The sequence below is a fragment of the Akebia trifoliata genome, chromosome 4 (assembly GCF_017979445.1).
Source record: "Akebia trifoliata isolate Shusen 1 chromosome 4, ASM1797944v1, whole genome shotgun sequence".
NCBI lineage: Eukaryota > Viridiplantae > Streptophyta > Magnoliopsida > Ranunculales > Lardizabalaceae > Akebia > Akebia trifoliata.
Genome location: NC_141378.1, coordinates 8,419,544 through 8,439,895, shown reverse-complemented (window position 1 = coordinate 8,439,895; position 20,352 = coordinate 8,419,544). Strand labels below are relative to the sequence as shown.

At 33.2% G+C, this 20,352-nt stretch overlaps 1 protein-coding gene across 1 annotated transcript; it reads left to right on the top strand.

Moving 5' to 3' along the window:
• The first annotated feature begins 9,852 nt into the window (after positions 1-9,852).
• Positions 9,853-10,574, top strand: LOC147403514 (uncharacterized). The gene has a single exon (XM_086437662.1). The coding sequence runs from the start codon at positions 10,160-10,162 to the stop codon at positions 10,520-10,522; it is 363 nt and encodes a 120-aa protein (XP_086293788.1). The 5' UTR covers positions 9,853-10,159; the 3' UTR covers positions 10,523-10,574.
• Positions 10,575-20,352: the final 9,778 nt, after the last annotated feature.

Below are 20,352 nucleotides of genomic sequence, written 5' to 3'. Positions count from 1 at the left end.
TCATTGGCATCTATAGAACAAGTACTAGATGTAGAATCACGATTATTTTCATCCCCCGATGCCGATTTCTTGATGAACTCTATACAGTCCGCGACGGCCTCACTGTGGTGCTGATTGGGTGGATAATAAGGCTTGGGTGCATTGTCTGGTGCACCGTGATGTGTTGACTTGGAGAGGGCAGTCAACATGATCAAACTAAAGATGGCCTCACGTAGACGTTCCAACAATGACATGGGTGAGAATTTGTTGTTGGTGGTGGTGGTGTTGTTGGTGGTGGTGGTGTTGTTGGTGGTGTTATTGCCTCTGAGTCTTGGGATACAAAGTGAGGTCTTCATGTTGCTTCTTCTCCCTCTCATGATCTTCTTCCTACCCTATGTTATTGGCTTGTCGTTGGTCACGAAATATATGTGGGTCACTACTTATAATATGCTGTACTGGAGAGCTTTGGCTTGGTTCTTGTTTCTCTTTTGCTTGGCTTCACGTGAAGCTTGGCCATTCGAGAGATTATATTGCCACACCAAACTTCTTTTATAACACATATATTGAATTAGTGAAATTATACAAGGGTGATCATGTTGATTTGCCCGCTTTAAGGGTTTAATTGGTGGATATTTGAGATACTCTTGTTTGTTTTCAAACTGATGATATAACCCCTTCATATCGGTCTTATCTGAGAGACTAACTGAAAATGATGCCAATGCACTTATATTAAATTTCAAGACAAAAACCATCGAACCTTAAAAATAAAATAGGATTTTTGGAAAAGTTGAAGTAGATGAATTTTTTATAGAAAAATAAAGGGTTTTTAATGAAAGGTTGATACAATGAATTGAAGACGACATCCAATAGCTTAAAAAACATTTTGTGCTAGAGTTTCAAGAGTTTAAATTGAAGATGATAAATTCATAAAAGAAAAATTAAGGATTTTTTGTTAAAGATTGAAAACAACCAAATTTAAGTTATTTTATGTTAGCTTCTCAGAAGTCTGAAGCCAATGGGACTATGTTACCATTTTGAAAAACGTTAAGTGTTAAGAAAACAAATGCTATCGAAACAAGAAAATGAATAAAAAAACAAACATAAGATGCAATTATACAAAAAAACACAGAGATTTTACGTGATTCTCTTAAGATTGAGGTACGTCCACAGATTACACTGATTCTCCTATGAAGAGAAAACTTACAACTACAAATTACAGAATTTCACCAAAAACAAGAAATATAAATACCTCTAGGAAATCTAATTAGAGTTTTACATAATATTAGCTTGACCAATGTGAAGGCGTGTCTTGATTTACAGTACCTCATTGTTGACTAATACTATTAGGCTCCACAAATCACAACAGTAGGGTATCCCTCAAGGTGGCATGACTCAATGAATACAATCATCACCTCACATATTCACTAGAATTAACCTAAAAGGTATGACTAAATCACCCATTATAACACACTAAAAAGTCCTTAACAAAAGGAAATAAAACACAATTCGATGCCATCCAATGCTTTAATTTCTTCCAGGACGATCACTTTCATGGCTAGTCCCTTTACAACTCCAAGAGCTTTTTTCATTCAAGATTATCAATCCAAATTGAAGAATTTCTTAGTTAAAGAGGAAGAAATAAAAAATAAGTGTTGCTATTAAGAATATAATGATTATCTACTTCCAGAGGCCACATTAATTTCATGAATAAATTTTTAAATAATTATCAAAATTTTCAAAAATATCGAAAGTGTTACATGTGTTGACATAACTATCATATAATGTTAACAAAATGTTATCAAATTGTCAATATTACATGATAAATTTGTCAACATTACAAAACTTTGGGAATATCAAAAAAATTTGTAATTATTTGAGAATTTACCTAATTTCATCTTAAGGTGTGTGGTACAAATTGTTAGTGTGCCAATATAAATTATCGCATTGAAGTGGTCCCATCTATGATTTAGATGGTCAAACACAGGTGATTTACGCCTATTAATCTACAGATTCTTATTGAATGCTTCCATGAATAGAATTATTGAAAACATCTAATATTTTAAAGTTTTTATATAAAAAACCTAACTATATGGCTCGAATTGTGTGGCTGGTACCCGTAAAGAATCACGACCACATACAGGACTTATTGTATATAAAATTTAGATTTTGATTCCCCAACTGTAATGTTTGAATATCTAAGCATCTCATCATTGTTTGATGCTGGACCCACATGTTTCAATTTTATTTTATTTTCCATTAATTTTTGGAGTTGGTGAAGGAATCCTCCCCCCTCAGCTTCATGCACATGCATTAAGTGGTACCCTATTAGGAAAAACATTGATTTCATATCGATCCAACGGCTAATACCGTTCTAGATTTGTTGTTCGTGGTAATGTATACGGCAGTGGAGATAGGACGGTCCAGTGAAGGGAGAATAATGTGAGCCAGCGGCTCATGGCTAAGTTAGCCGAGGATGGAGTGCACCTTAGGATATTTGTCTTGAGTCATGTAAAGGGTCACATGGTTACATGTGCAAAGTTATCTTTTTATTGATTTCATGTCTTTGGCTATATCTCTATTCAATTCAACCGACCATAAAATATGGCTCTTTATTAGTTTGAAAAAAATACGTCAAACGTTCTTCCACTACTCTATTTTTCTATCTCAATAAAGAATAATTTATATGTAAGAATAGAAAAAGATTTCAAGAACTTAGCAATCACTTTTTTTTAATATATATAACCCGGTATCCCTAAAGACAATGGATTGGGCATGACCATAGTCTTGTCCAAGGACTAGTCCTAGGGCACATGCAACACCTGCACATCACACACACACTAGGTAAGTGAGAGTGCATCCTCGCGGGTGGTCTATGAGAAATTAATACTCATACTAGATATCAAATTCACAACTTACAAGGATTAACCATTTATCGGTCCAAAATTGCCATTGAGTCAATCCCTTAGAGTTACTTAGCAATCACTTATCCCTTAGAAAAACTAATATCCATTTTTTCTAAGTGGGAAACTTTCTCGATGTATAACCCTCAAGATTGTCTTGAATAATTTAAGTTTGGGATTTAAAATTTTGAACCAGGATGGTGTTTACTCCGCAAAAATATTATGCTCTTCTATCAAAATTTCTAGGGTATTTTAGAAACACCCTTCTATAAAATTGGTGATATCAGGTTTACCCCATTACAAAATATAAGATTAAGTTTACCAGGCTTGATTGTAAGTCAATATTGTTTTTTCTTCATAATTTAACATTAAAAATTTAATATTTTTCAAATTTTGATTTAATAATCTAAATATTTAAAGCGCATTTTGAAGAAAAGAAAATCATCAAGAAAACGTAACATTGACTTACGATCAAGGGAGTAAGCCTAATCTTACATTTTATAAGGGCTACACCTAATATTACCAATTCTAAAGGGGGGGGGCATTTCTAAAATACCCAAATTTCTACTTAATTAACTGACAGGGTGCAATTGTAATATATATATAAGGTCAGGATCCGTGTACACACACACACACACACACACCACACACATATATATATATATATATATATATATATATATATAGAACAGCGTTCCTAAGACTCATATTGGGACTCACATTGCGACACACCGTTTTGTCTTATATGGGCAAAAATATTTGGAATGGGCTGATTTTTTGTGAGGATGATCTCTATGGTGAGGAGATCATCCTAGCAAAAAATCAGCTCATTATGAAACTTCTAGACCGTCCAATTTTTGTTGAAAAATTATAGACCGTCCAATTTTTGTAAATCAATTTTGATGGGGTTAGAAGTTTTGGAATTGGATGATTTTTTGCCAGGATGATCCCCTCATCACAGAGATCATCCTCACAAAAAATCAGCTCATTCCAAACATTTTTTCCCATATAAGACAAAACGGTGTGTCGCAATGTGAGTCTCAATATGAGTCTTAGGAACGTGACCCATATATATATATATATATATATATATATATATAGGATGGCGTTATTACGACCCCTATTACGACTCACATTGCAAACACACCGTTTTGTCTTATATGGCAAAAATATTAGGAATAGACTGATTTTTTGTGAGGATGATCTCTGTGATGAGGGGATCATCCTGGCAAAAAAATCATCCCATTCCAAAACTTCTAATCCCATCAATCCCCGGCCTACACCCACGTTGTTGAAGCCCTTGAAGCCCAGCTCCGTGGAAGTCCCGCGTGTCATAGGATCATCAATTGCTTGTAACGCATCTATTTGCTTTTGTAACGCGTTACACCGTGTAATCAATATTATATCAACAAAGTTGCCTTCGGACTTTATCTCGTGTTGCCTCGTTTACTTGTTTGCTAGCTACGTGTGTGTGGTGTACGATCATTTTACAGGCTTGCAAGTGGATTTGACCCCCTTGCGCCGCACGACCCCGCTTCGAAAGAATAGGGCCGTGACAGTTGGTATCAATTGATTTACAAAAATTGGACGGTCTAAAATTTTCAACTTGTAAACATGGGGCTAGAAGTTTCATAATGAGCTGATTTTTGGCAAGGATGATCTCCTCACCATAGAGATCATCCTCACAAAAAATCAACTCATTCTAAACATTTTTTCCCATATAAGACAAAATAGTGTGTTGCAATGTGAGACGTAATAGGGGTATACGGAACCCGACCTATATATATATATAGAGAGAGAGAGAGAGAGAGAGAGTTTGACGTAGTTCAGCCATTAAAATTTTTTAGTTGAACCCTTAAAATTTGCAAATAATTTTGGGTCCTCTTAATACATGTTCATTTGACCAAACATCTTTGGGATGCAGCTTGATGTACTCATTAGGTTTTTTTTTATCATTGATTTGGACATGTTTTTCGTGTACTTTGGATCTATGGATACAGATTACCATTCACATGCAGTGACTCTTGGTCCATTGGCTCAAAGGTTGTACTGGTCAATGGAGTCCGAAATTGCCATGAATTCGGGGGTCAAATTCACACTCGTGTCTGGTTGACGCCTCCAGCACGTATTATATTGGTTTTCATTCGCCTTATTTTGTTTTATTTATTTTTGTTTCAATACATTTCGGATAGTTTTGGCTTAAAAACTTAGGTTTTGTGTATATTTTGAGGAGAAAAGATTGCGTGGACCAATGGGTCATGTCGAGCATGTCCACATTTGAGCCATATGGACTGCTTTGTTGGTCGAAATGACACCACATCCCTCTTGATTTGTGGTCATTTGAAAGAAAAAATCCTGCATTTTTTGAGGGTTTGATCTTGAATTTAAAAAGTGGAAGACGCTGAACTCCTAGATTTAAAATTTAAATCTAATCATGAAAAAATTCTTTTTTCATTTTTCTTTTTTAGGAAGTTCATAAAATCATACTCTACATATATGTGGCACCTGATGGTGATTTTGGGCGCCACGTTGGCAAGTGGTCCGTAGAGATATCCTTCAATCCATATAACCTCATCTCTATTTTGAATACCTCCTCACTATGTTAAATCAAAGACTATCTTCACTTTGTCAATCATCTATGACTAAGAGCAATTCCAATGCAAAGAGCCACACTAGTTATGCATAACTAGTTGGCATTTTATTATGGAGAGACATTTTTACCTATTCAACGGATTTGTGCTCCGAAGAGAGAGAGAATCTTACTCTCTTCTTTTGCCTCTTCCTCATTCTCTCTCCAAATCATTTCAAATGTCTCTTCTATAGTAGAGTGCGTTGGGGTTACATCTTTACGTTACGATTATGCAAAACAATGGTTGTGAGTGGTTGCCTAGCCCGATCCCGATTGAATTAGAGTTGCTCTAATATTATTTTGGATGCAAAAATAATCTCCAATCTCCTTTAGTGTTTGTGAAGCCTCTGATCTCTAACTTGATTTGAGTGCGGGTGTACCCAAATCAATCTACAATTTCATTAGAGATTTATAGAATAGAGAGAAGTCATGTATTTTTATTTATTTATTTTTTAATCTTATTTTATAGTATTAATTTTTGTATAATATATTTTTAATTTTTTTTTCTTGATTGGCGCCTTGATAGTGCACAACCTAATTAACTGTAAAAATCAACTCTAACCTTTTCAAATGAGTATTCAATATTATTGAAAACATGACCATTAAATTTTGCTGATTTTGTGTAATCTACAATGCAATTGATGTAGCTAGGAAAAAAAAACATGTGATGATGATTGTAGAGGTCGATTTTGTGATAAATCGACTTTGATCACAATTTCATCATTATGTACACAAAATAATAAAAAGAACATGAAAAAATAGAGAAGACAAGGATTTTTTATGTGGTTGGCAAACGTGTCTACGCCCACGGGTTCAAGAAGTCATTTCATTATAAATCTCACGGGTACATGACCTCCTCACCTTAATCTCCTTACCTCTCCTCCATTTTTTTCTCTCATTTTCTCCTCCTTTCTACAATGACCTCAAAACCTTTAAATAGAAAAATCCTAAAAATAGTCATAATCTTAATTAAATTACAATTAATCATATTACCCCTTATCCAAATTAATAATTATATAAAAAGAGGAATAATCCACTTAAATTAGGATTCTTCCTTAATAAGATAAAATCATTTTCAAATGATGTCATATGTCTACCTCGAGATGCATGTTTATTGCGTGAATAGACAATCTAGATGGGAAACGATTTTATCTCTCCACAATGATCATGTTCCTTCATGAGAAAATTATCTTCACAAAATATCAACCCTTGACTTATTTCTATGAGAGATTGATCGGATTGTTGCTTTTTTATTACAAAAACTCCCTTGCTTTACCAAGTTTAGGGTTGTTGGGTCCGCATGGATTATCACATTAGCAACCCAACACTATGATTTTGACTCTGTCGCCCGTTTGGATTAATGGGCCAAGACCTTCTACTTGGACTTTTGGCGATCCAAATGGTCCACGAATTCTTTGCAACTTGTCCTACTTCACTTGTTAATGAGCACAGTGAATTGATCTCATCATGGACGTAAATTAGTTCAATGAACCATGTAAATCTCGGTGGTGGTGTTTTTTTATTTATTTATTTTTCTTTTAAATTCTTCACATTCCATCTACTTGTGTTTCCAGCATATTTCACTAGTATTGGATATGATTGTTTGCCAATAAATGCTCATATTTATTGAATCCTGGTCAGATGGTGATGAACTGTGAAAACCAAATCAAAACTAATGCTAGTTACTTGATATTTCATTAAGCATCGTCAAAGATCAGATGGTGATAGAAATCACACGTACTCAAGTTTTCGCATAAGAATTAATTGAATTCATAAATGAATCTCCATCTTCATTTGATGGAAATTCGAAGGTGACGAGTGGGGAGATGGGATGTTGGATAATTGATTTGAATATGATTGACTCCAACATAATTAGTTGGTCATATAGATGTTTCACATGTTATAGCAATCTTTGATGGGAGCGGTTCGGCAGCCCTAAAGTTTGCCAAACATTTTTTGTAAATCACTTTTGATGGGGTTAGAAGTTTTGGAATAGGCTAATTGTTTGTGAGGATGATCTCTACGGTGAAGAGATCATCCTCACTAAAAATCAGCTCATTTTGAAACTTCTAACCCTGATTTACAAGTTGAAGAATCATGGACCGTCCAATTTTTGTAAATCACTTTTGATGGGGTTAGAAGTTTTGGAATAGGCTGATTTTTGGTGAGGATGATCTCCTCATCATAGAGATCATTCTCACAAAAAATCAGCTCATTCCAAAACTTCTAACCCATGTTTTAAAAAATGTTTGGCATGATGTTTGACAAACTTTAGGGCTGCTGAACCGCCCCTATCTTTGATATATAGCAAATATAAAATAGTTCACTAGGTAATTATGAGCAAACACATTGGTTTTGGTTTATATATGTTCAAAAAATAAAGTAAGCACTTGGGCAAGCAATGGTGAATATGTTACTGGATCCTAATGCTTGGAAAATAGGGAGGGCGTGACCACAGACCTGTGAGGACAGTTCTAATAATGATACATACATCAAGGTCGTTTATAATAAGACACAGAGTTCAGAAATTAAACATTTCTCTAGTTCTGATCAGTCTTTATTAAGCAGTTTATCAATAGCTCAGAAAATGAGTCGTGTTGGCATTTTCTGATTTCTAGTTCTCAATTGTCAGGGCTGGTGGTCGAGCTCACGAGCTACTGTTGCTTTTATAGGAATGAGTCGGGAAGAGCTACCATGTAAATTTCGCGAAAAAGTTTTTGCTCGCAGACTTTTTTGTCACAGATCTCGTAGGATCCAGGATTGACCAATCACATGAGTTTACGTGTACGAGGGCATCCCCAATTTTCAAAATTACTCTTGTTTCGTTTGGCTCCACATGTCATACAGTGAAGAGTTTGTGATCAAAAAATTCCTTCACAAACATATTTACCCAAATGTATGGTCAAAACATTGATATATTGAGTTTTAAATGATGCATGTTTCTGTATAAAATGATAATAAAATGTTTTTAGTACAATATTTTATTATCTTTTTACTTAATTAGCAAAGAAAAACAATCAAATCACGCAAACTTTTCTCTTTTAAAAGTTAGTGATTGTGAAGTACTCGTGAGTCATGATGGAAGAGTTACATTAGACCAGGAGGAGTGTACTATTGCTTAAGTAGTGACATTAATTAATTTTTTTTTATGATAAATACAATTTTGTGTGTAATTTATAAATATATATCTAAGATTTTTTTTTAATAATATCACTTAGGTTGTGACCTAGTAGAACATATGATTTAATAAAATAAGAGAGCTGCTATTCGCATCCTAACTTTTACTTATTACATCTCAATTTATCAAATTATTTTTCACACTCCAATTAAAGATAAAAATACACTCTTCAAACATCACCAGGATTTGGCTCAAATTATAATCTCAACACTCTAAAACAGTATAACACTCGTTCAAACAACTTCAACAATAGTTTACAACTATGATTAGGCCCATATAAAATCCTAAAATCAAAAATAGAAATCTAGCCATAAAAAAATTATCAAAAAAAAAAAAAAAAAAACTTTTATTGACTCTCGAACTTTTACTTATTCTTAATCATTTACTTATTTTCATTATTTTTAATTAGAATTGTATAATAAATAAAGGTTGGGGTGCCAATAATATGGAGAATCATCGGCGGCCCTAGGAAGGATTCAAACGACAGATTTGTTTATGCGGCGTGGTTGGTGTGGGGTGAGTTACTGTGTGTTATGTATGAAAAATGGAGAATCATCGGACAATCTTCTAATTCATTGCAAATTCTCACATGACATTTGGACTCATTTTTTTAAGTTATTTGGGGTTTCAACATGCTTACTGAGATCAGTTAAGGATATCTTCATAGGTTGGTCGTCAATTGGACACGCGTTTGGTGGCACAAAGAGGACGTTGTGGAACCTTATGCCCTCCACAATTTGTTGGGGGGTGTGGATGGAAAGGAATAGGCGCATATTCGAGGGGAAGTACAAAGATCGTCCACAAACAAGTATGTCTATCTTGGGTCATATCTTTTGTTGGTCCAAAGTTTTTAAGGAGCTTAAGGGTTTATTTTTTGAAGATTTTGTGTTTAGGTGGGATGGGATTTGTTGTTCTGTTTGTGAGTAATTTTGTCTTGTAAGGTTCTCCCAGATTGGTCATCTCGACCGATTTGTTTTTGATTCATGAATACAATGCTGTTTATCAAAAAAAAATAATAATAATAAATATTTAGTGACATTGTCCCACTCAACGTCAGTTGGACTCCACAAAAACACATCAAAACACTACTATCATCATCTTCCCTTATTATAAAAAATAAAAAAAAAAAAGTGTTAGGTTATACTTAATATACTGATTAGCTCTTATCTTTGTGTCTTACACTTCACATTAGGCCCCATTTATGTCACAAGTGATAGACCATTGGCCACAGAGACCCCTAAATGGCCCATGATGGGTACACAATTACTTTTAATTAAAGATAATCATTCAATCCTAGTAAACAAACCAGTTGATGAAGACAAGTGAAGCCCCCCATAAATGATTTGGGCACATGTTTCTTCTTATAAAAAGTACTAATCTTAGAAAATCAGAACCTCCCCCTTTTTTATATCCTCGAAACCCAACGACACACATGATAACATTACACTTCCCGGAGAGAATTTTTTGGTGAAAATGTACAAACCTCAAAGAGAGAGCTTTGTTGTTATACAAGTAAGAGAAGAAGAAGAGCAAGTCTCATCAGTAGCAAGAGTTGTTGCACCAAAGTTGAACATCCACCCCATGAAGCTCTTTGATCGGTTTCGGAAGATTCTAATGCGTTTGATCTTCTCTCTTCCCTCGAGATCATCCTCATCGGTTCCTCGACACAGAAATGGTGGTGGTGATCGGCCTGACCCACCGAAGACTTCTTGTAGCTCTTATCATTATTCCCCGAACTCGCACTACAACGAAGCCATTGCCGATTGCATAGAGTTCTTCAATAAATCGTCGCAGGAGGGAACGTCAGCTGGTCGAAAATCTGACGTTTTGGTTTGAAATCATGACTTCACTTTTTTTTGTTTCTAAGCTTTATATCATTATCATTATATGTAAAGAGTGGTTGGACTTGGACTTGGTTGCTTCGTTATGTCTTAGTGACTTAATACGGTAGAAAGAGACAACTTTACGTCGTTGTTGGGTCGTGTGTGTTTTGTTAAATAAGCCATAATTTGATGTAATAAAGATATATGATCTTCTTGGCATGGTGTTCTTGACTCGATAGTATTTGTTTGGATTCTGGTGTTAGGTTACCAGAACAATTTTATGTTGGGAATAGTTCTTGATCCAGGATAAAATAATTCCTTGTTTGGCTTGCACGTTCATATAGAATTAGTGAATTACAATATATTTGCAGTTCAAAAGGAGTAACAATATATTCCTTTAGGAGGTTGAAAGAATTTCAGAGAACACTCATGGATTTTTATTTATTTATTTATTTATTTTTTTAAAATTCGCCTTATCTCAAACTGCCGTTTGACGATGCTCATCAAATGTACGGCTGGGATGAGAGTGGAAAAACGCAGTTATCGGACATTAAGATTCAGATCCAATCCATTAATAATTGGATTGGGCCAAACCTGATTTTATATACATGTAAAATCTAAGAAAACTTTATATATCTCAACAAACATATATATACATTTGTGGGAATGAGATTAGTGGTTAGCATATGAAATAGGGTTAAGGGGATGGTGAACCTAGGGCTAGCAACAGATCGGTTTGGCACTGGATCAGTGCCACTTTGATCAAATTCGAATTTTTTTAAAGATTCACTCGATCCAATTTGATCCGAATAGATTAATGAATACGTGAACCAAATCCGATCCGTTTGATTTCATCTTTAATTCAAAAGAGATCCGGTCCAATCCATACATAAGCCTTATTTTCAAATTATCAATGTTAAAAAAATTAAAAAAATATATACTTTCCTACTATAAATGTAAAGGGAAATAAAATAAAAAAATAAAAAACTAAAACAGCTTATCTATATGTATTTATATGAAATTAAAAATAAATAAAAAAATTATTGAAATATGTTTGGTCGGATTGGATTGGTTTAAACATTGGGTATATTTCAGATCATTGCCAATCCTAGGTGAACTTAGGACGTGGGAATAACACTCCACACGTCTTACCACTTAACTAAGTGAGCACTTCATAATATAATTTATATACTTTCTAACATATTATTGGATCGTGACAGGTCGATCTAGTCCAATAAAATATCGGATCAAATTCTTATCAACATCTAAAACATCAATCCAGACTAGAAGTTATCGAATCGGATTCAAGTCTGATCCGGTCCATTGATGGCTCCACAAGTGACCATTATTCTTATACTTTTTTCCTAGGGATATGTCACATGGTTTGTCATTGCATTTCGTGAAGGGTAATACTAACATCAATGTTTGTGTTGGGGGAGAAACCTAAAATTCTTACCAAAAAAGAAAAGAAAAATTGCATTATTATCAAATGAAAGCACCAACCCATTATACTTTATGTTTTTTTTTTTTTGACAGGTAAGCTGGTCTTGAACCCACGACCTCAAAGTTGTTTTGCAATGTGTCAAACCAACTGAGTTATGGGCCTAATACCAATCCATTATACATTATTGAGTGAGGCTTGGAATGAATTTTCAGTCCTATCATGGGCTTGGGTTGGAAGCAATTCTCCAAGTGTAGATTTCAAATGCTCGATGCTTCGACCATGTGACAGTTAATGCTGATCCCCTTTATGCAATCAATTTTTTAAAAGGCATTTGGGATCGATTACTTATGATTTTGTCTGGCAAGAAACAAATAAGGTTGTGGACTGACTTGCTAAAAGAGGAGTTCTTTCGCAAGGGCTTTCTTCGTGGTCAGATCAAGGTTATATCCTTTCTTATTTGTCTTTATGCTTCCCGCTTTAAACTTTTTTTTTTTTTTTTTCAATGGAAAGGGCCTCAACTCATTGATCACTAAAAAATAAAAATAAAAATAAACAAAATATATATATTGTTGGAATTTAGAGGGTTGAATTAGAAAACCTTTTAATATTCATTTAATTGCAACCATATGGTAAATCAATCTATTAACCATAGGGTATTTAAACCCCATGTTTGCTTTATGCTTTTTTACTTTATGCTTTATGCTTTTTAGTTTATTACTTTATGTTTAGTTGAATGTTTTGATTTTGCCTTGAGTAATTTTAGTTCCACATCGACTAAAAGAAGAATTGATTTGCAATTCTTAAGTAGTTGTGCTTCTAATAACTTTAAAGTTGATAGAAGTAGTGGGCGGGCTCACGCACGCACACGGGGATCCAAGAGGGAAACCCATGGTTCTAATTGGAATTTGGATCCACCGGTCCGAAAACCTTAATGTGTGCGCGCAGGGAGGGTGCAAATTCTCGGATTTACACCTCATGTGGGTGCGCGCAAAGGCTCGTTTTTATTTAAAAATTCTAGACGTTTTTTAAATTTAAATATTTTGTTTTGAACCAGTGTGTTTATTCTGAACCAGCACAATGTGTCTGTTCAGAACCAGTTTGTGACTGTTCTAAATAGTCACTTTCTCTTTTATTTATATCAATTGTTTAATCGATTTAAACTACTTGATTTTCTCTGCTATTATTTATTTTCGAATTATATTATTCGTTGTGAGAGCACACAACATCGTCGAGTTCGAAATTACGTTCCAATTTAGAGTACCCTTTTGGATACGTGGGTTGTTGAATCCTGCAGAACGAACGCCTACAGACTGTGGTACCGTAGTAGGGGCGAATTTCGTTTTAGGACAATGTTTTGTGCACGCCTCAACCATTACTTTTTAGGTAATATTTTTCTTTTACATTCAATTTCGAAATTAAGATTTGTTCTAACTTCTTCTCTCTTTTCCATAAGAAATCAGTATTCGGAAATAACATATATATATATATATATAAGGTCAAGTTCAAGGGCCATATGAGAAAACATATGTAAAAACTTTCGTTTTTAACAAAATTTTAAAATATGAGTTAGAAATTTTGGATTGAGCTGATTTTTTGTGAGGATGATCTCTATGATGGGAAGATCATCCAAAAAAAAAAAAAATCAGCCCAATCTGAAACTTCTAATCCCATTAAAAGTGATTTAGAATGTGGACCGTCGATTTTTTATCAATTTTTATCACTAATTTGTAAATCACTTTTGATGGATTTAGAAGTTTCTGATTGAGCTGATTTTTTGTGAGGATGATCTTTTCATCATAGTGACCATCCTTGCAAAAAATCAGCTCAATCCAAAACCTCTAACTCTTATTTTAAAAAACAAAAGTTTTTCCATATGTTTTCTCATATGGCCCTTGAACCACCCCCATACATATATATATATAATATATATATAGGGGACGGTTTAGCAGCCCTAAAGTTTGCCAAGTTTGGTGTCAACATTTTTCAAAATATGGGTTAGAAGCTTTGGAATGAGCTGATTTTTTGTGAGGATGATCTCTATGATGAGGAGATCATCCTCACCAAAAATCAGCCTATTCCAAAACTTCTAACCTCATCAAAAGTGATTTACAAAAATTGGACGGTCCACGATTCTTCAACTTGTAAACTAGGGTTAGAAGTTTCAAAATGAGCTGATTTTTTGTGAGGATGATCTCTTCACCGTAAAGATCATCCTCACAAAAAATCAGCCTATTCCAAAACTTCTAACTCCATCAAAAGTGATTTACAAAAAATGTTTAGCACCAACTTGGCAAACTTTAGGGCTGCCGAACTGCTCCCATATATATATATATATATAGGTCCCGTTCAATGGCTAACTTTTTGGCAAAATATTTTTCAAAACATGAGTTAGAAGTTTTGGAATGGGTTGATTTTTAGTGAGGATGATCTCTACGGCGAGGAGATCATCATCACCAAAAATCAGCCCATTCCAAAACTTCTAACCCCATCAAAAATAGTTTACAAAAAATGGACAGTTCACGATTTTTCAACTTATAAACATGGGTTAGAAGTTTTGGAATGGGCTGATTTTTGGTGAGGATGATCTCAAAAACTTCTAACTCATGTTTTGAAAAATGTTTTGCCAAAAAGTTAGCCATTGAACGCTACCCATATGTATATATATATATATATGTAATATTGAGGTTGAATAAAAATTACACTAAGACCCATGATAAATCACGGCTAAACATATGCGGTTAGTACATGACTGATGTGACAAGGATAAAGAATCATAGATCCTTTTCTTTGGGATACACAAGGGAAAATATCAACAGTTCTATGCCCTTGCAACGTAAAGACCATGGTGTATGTTTTGCCACGTTGATTTATCATTAATCTTACACTAATAATGATGATGATAGGTGAGAGATAAATTTCACCTTCGGGACATCATACTTAGAGCATATTAAGAGGACCACCTAATTAATTTGGATCGAAGCTGTAACAGAATGTTCAATTGTCTAAAACGCCTAAACAGAGGAAAGTTAAGGTTAAGTACTTCCAGTGACTCATAAGAAAACACTTATCGCAACCGTATAAACACGAAATCCAATGGTCTGAATTTATTCTTAAGATATGTATTATAGGGATGCACATAAATCCTGACTGTTGGATTTCGTATTTACCAGGTAGGGATCTTCTGTTTTTACATGAATCATTTCTCATGAGTCACCCAAACATCCACCCATAAGTTAATTAGTGGTCCCAATGATAATGTTGGTATTTTGAGTTTCGGGCTTATACATATGTAATGTAACTTGCATTAGAGTTAAAAGGAGAGTGAAATCAAACATAAAAAATAAAAAAATAAAAAGATAATGAAATAAATTGGACTGTTACTTCTTTCTCAAAATAGTGAATGTCTCTGATTTTTATAGGCACTATCGAACTAAGATAAATATTTTTTTTTTTAATGCATTTTGTCCTACTTTTTATCTTTTTAATACATTGATTTAGGATCTGTATGATTGTAAGGAAATTTGTTTTCTAAGAAATTTGTTATCAAATGTACTATGTACTGCTAAAAGATTCAAGGTAAATGAAGTTTAATTATGTCAGTTCAATACCTCAAGATGTATAGGCCAAAGAAGTGCTTAAGTTGGATTCGCAAACTAATTTTAGCCAAAATATATAATATAAAATGTTGAAGTAAAACATTCTCTCTAGTTCGTAGGCTCGCTCCTTTTTTATTTGGAAATTGTTTTTACCATGTCTAAGACATATCCTTTTCTTCTTCTGTAATTGTTGGTTATTATATATGATGACCGTTTATTTTTTTTTGGCAAATTCATCATGAGTTACACATATATACAACATTACGATTTACCATTTTCGGATTCCAATCCCATATGTGAACCTTTCTTGAAGCAATGGATCTTCGATTATGTGAAGGGAGCATACAAAAAAGGAGCATCAGATTATCATGATTCTTTTCATTAATAACATTTATGGTCAAGCATGACCTAAAATCTATAGGGAGACATTTTCCATAACATATAGAGTCATGTTGGAGTGACATTAAAATTTACATCGTTTCACACATTGTTGATGTAGAGGTGCACACAAAACCATAGATTCTTTTCACTTATATCTCGATAAAAAAAAAACATTTATGATTCATACACATCCACATCAGTAATGTGTGAAATGATGTAAATTTTAATGTCACTTCAGAATTTTCCTAACCTTTATCTTTTCCATTTGCTTTTCTCACGTCTACATGTGAAAGTGCAAAGAGTGCTAATAATATGACACGGTTTTAGTGCACTTCCTTGACACATTTGCCCACAGCCCAACAAATATATGACATGTGATGCAAATGGCATCAAGAATGAAGAGATTCTCTCTCTTACCCATTGCCCACATATTTATTTTTTTTAGATTTCAAATCTTAAAAAGGATTGTTAGGCCCACGTTGATTATCACATTTACAATCCAACAACACAGTCTTTTAAATGTTATGAAAATATTTATATTCAAAAAAATATATATATTATTTTTCGAGCTTGATCTAAATTATTGAAAATGGACGGCCATCGAGTAGCTAAATTTAAAAATAAAATTCATCGGTGAAAAATAACTATTTTATTTTAAAGTTCATATAATTTTGTCCTCTACAACTTCATTACATCGTATCATGTTTTTGAATGTCACAAGGTGATTTGATAAAAAAAAATTCTTTTTTCACCATGAGTAAGAGAGAGGAAATGGCGTCAGGGGCATTAGTTAAAAACTGCCTCATATTATCAAAATTCGAGTACAAAATATAGCAATAAAGATGTTGTGGTCCATATAAATTTTTTGAATGACACATGACCCACATGTTGAAAGCTAAAAGCAAAATAGAAATTAGATAAGTACGGTTGGAGTGCTCGTGAAATTTAGTTGTTTCTGTTGTGGGGAGGGCCAACCTAATTACTATCACTACCAACCAGCAATGCAATTTATTTAAGGGCCGTTCTATTTGCATTCATCATTTTATGCTTTGTGTACCAACGGTGGGTGCAAATAGCTACAAAGTAGAGAAAGTGCGCATTTCTCCTTAAAGACGCGCATATTAGCATATACGCTGAGCCAACAAGAACAATGAAGAAATCGCCAACATCGTCAGATCCGCCTGATTTCAAATCCGTCGGGCTTGTGTTGCGTGAAAATCAAAGAACAAGAGAATCTCAAGCAGGAAATCAAATGGAGTGGATATGTGGACCACGGCCACGTGGATTCTTAAGGTTTGACTATAGTTCAGCTAGTTTAAAATTAAAAATAAAAATAAAAAACACTTCGAAATTTTAAATTACAATCTCACCACCGTCTTTTTCTAATAATTCAAATAATAATATACTTCTTCAATTTTGAGGAACTTATCTGCTTAACTACCCAGCCAACTTACTGTCGTAAAGATTCTTCCTATAACTTCCTCGAAATTCTCAATGCACAATTCTCAAACACATCTAACGGTCAAGAACTTAAGGGAGATTCTCCTCGCAGTGACAGTTGCTTTCCTTTGCAAAGAACTGGATTGTAGTCCTCAAACACATGTAACGGTCAAGGCTATGTTAACTGAGGTGTGGGTTCACTTTGTTCGAATTTGTATTCGCAATTCATGGTTATGGTTCACCAGTTAAGAATGAACTTGATTCCAAAGGGAGATGTGAAGATGGTAGATTTTGGAAAGAAATTAAAAGAACAATGCTGAAGTGAACTCAAGATTGGATCCCGCATAGCACACCATGACGTGAAAGTGTATAAGAATCATAGATGTTTCCTCAAAATATAAGTAAAAAGCATTTATAGTTCTTATAGATGTGTGATATGAGGTCCAATCTTGAGGTCACCACACCACGACTCAAATTAAAAATCAATTTTTTTTTTTTTGAAATTTTATTTACAATAATACTTAAGTCAAAAAGGCATATCTATCAATTTGAAATTTTAATGGGATATCTTAAATATTATCAACATGTGGAGGGGATGTTAAAATTGGTAAAATGATAGACGTCCTTTGGTTCGTTGCATTTCACGAACTCATAGCGAATCATATAATGAACTCGTTTGATTACACGTCCTCAAGTCTACTCTAATATATGTAAAATTACAATATAAATTTTTCTAATATCTAATGAATATTAAAAAAAAATTAATTTAACCAATCATAAGATGTCGTGTGTATTGAGGGCAACCTTAATTTACAAAAATACTCACATTAAGGAAACCCTTAATACATGCAACTAGGACTGTAAGATGAGTGGGTTGGAGGGTATAACCAAGCTCAACTCAAATAACAGAACCTCCAACCTGAGCTAAATTCAACCTGACCATTAGGTCTAAGATCACTATCCCAAGTTCAACTAGAACTTGATCTTCTAAAATTGGGTTAACCTGAGTGAAGTAATTTGGGTCAATTTGGTCGGGTTGGGCTTGTTGAATAGCCCTAATTTCAATTTGATTAGCAAATAAATTTTATATTTTTAAAAAAGATATATAACATTAAAAATAAAAATTACTAGTTAATAAAATCATATACACCCTTCAAATCCATCATTCAGAGAATGTTTGAACAAATCATACTAAATCAAAATTTATATTAATAATAATCAATTGTCCACAAGTCATAATAATAAGGTGGAATATAAAAAATTAAATAAAAAATATATAATTAATATAAAAATATTTGTATATTAGTAAATAGCATCGGGTTAGGAATGAGTTGGGTTGCTCGCACCCTCAATCAAGTTCAACCCAAATTGAAATCGACTTGAGATATTCTAACCTAGGCTCAACTCATCTTCGATGTAAATCGACCCAAGCTCACCCATCAAACGGGTTGAGCCTGGTTGAGTTCAAGCCAACCCGAGGTTGCACCCCTACAACTAAGGTCATAAAATTGGTCAATTCAGGATTGGATTATGTGGAATCTCGGGTTGGGTTTTACACGGGCAAAAAGTTTTTCATGACCAGTTTAAATAAAAAGAAAAATACAATTTTATAGGGGTTATTAATTTTGAACTCTATAGAGAATCTCTAGGTTTGTTGGACATTTAGTAGGCGTTTGGATAGGACTCCTTGGCTACTTCTGACTCTTGCGGGGAGTTAGAAGTCGTTTGGATGCGTTTGTATGAACTACTCCCTCGAAGAGTTACTCCGCGCAAGAGCAAGAAATTACTATTTATGAAGAAGTCAAGAAAACCTATTTCTCAAAACTCTTCTTGCGGGGAGTCAAAATCTAACGGTTCGTTTTACCAAAATACCCCTAACTTTATTAATTTTTTATGAAATATTTCTAATTCATTTGCCCTTAAATCAAACAAAGAAACATTTATTAATATTAAATTATTTTTTTTTTAATTTTGAGTATAATGGATTTAAACACATTATATTAATATTTAATATTTAAAATATTATTATATTATATAAATATTTATTATATTATATTATATTAATATTTATAGTTAAACACATTATATTAATATTTAATATTTAAAATATTATATTATATTATATTAATATTTATTATATTATATTATATTAATATTTATAGTTAAAATGTCAAAAATAATATAGTTTGAAGGCATATTATGACACTAAAAGACAGTCTGTCAATTTTTTTTTTTTTTAATTTTGAGTATAATGGATTTAAACACATTATATTAATATTTAATATTTAAAATATTATATTATATTATAATAATATTTATTATATTATATTATATTAATATTTATAGTTAAAATGTAAAAAACAATATAGTTTGAAGGCATATTATGACACTAAAAGACAGTCTGTCAATTTTTTTTTTAAATATTATGTCATATTTTGTCAAAAACAGTCAGTCAATTTTTTTTTTAAATTTTAAGTATAATGGATTTAAACATATTATATTAATATTTAATATTTAAAATATTATATTATATTATATTAATATTTATTATATTATATTATATTAATATTTATAGTTAAAATGTCAAAAACAGTATAGTTTGAAGGCATATTATGACACTAAAAGATAAAAAACAGTAACTGGTATAATATAAGGGTATTCTGGTCTTTTTTCTAGAAGTCATGAGAAGTCAGTATGGTTTCCAAACAGACTTCCAGCACAAAAGTACTTCTGCCAGTACTTCATAGAGTTGATTGCCAAACGCCATTTCTGCACAGAATTACTTTTCCTCCTCCCATAGAGTACTTCAGCTCTGTTCTTTGGAAGAGTAGTTCTGCTCCTGGTATCCAAACAGGCCCTTAGTGTTCAATAAATAAGACACTAGAATTCTTCCTTGCAACTAACGACCAGGTGGGTAAGTGAGCTAAAGTTAGTTAACTGTGTGTGTGTGTGTGTGTGTTTTTTTTTTTTTTTTAAATTTTA

Coding starts and splice junctions, on each gene's coding strand:
- LOC147403514 (XM_086437662.1), top strand. CDS start 10,160: ATGTACAAACCTCAAAGAGAGAGCTTTGTTGTTATACAAGTAAGAGAA.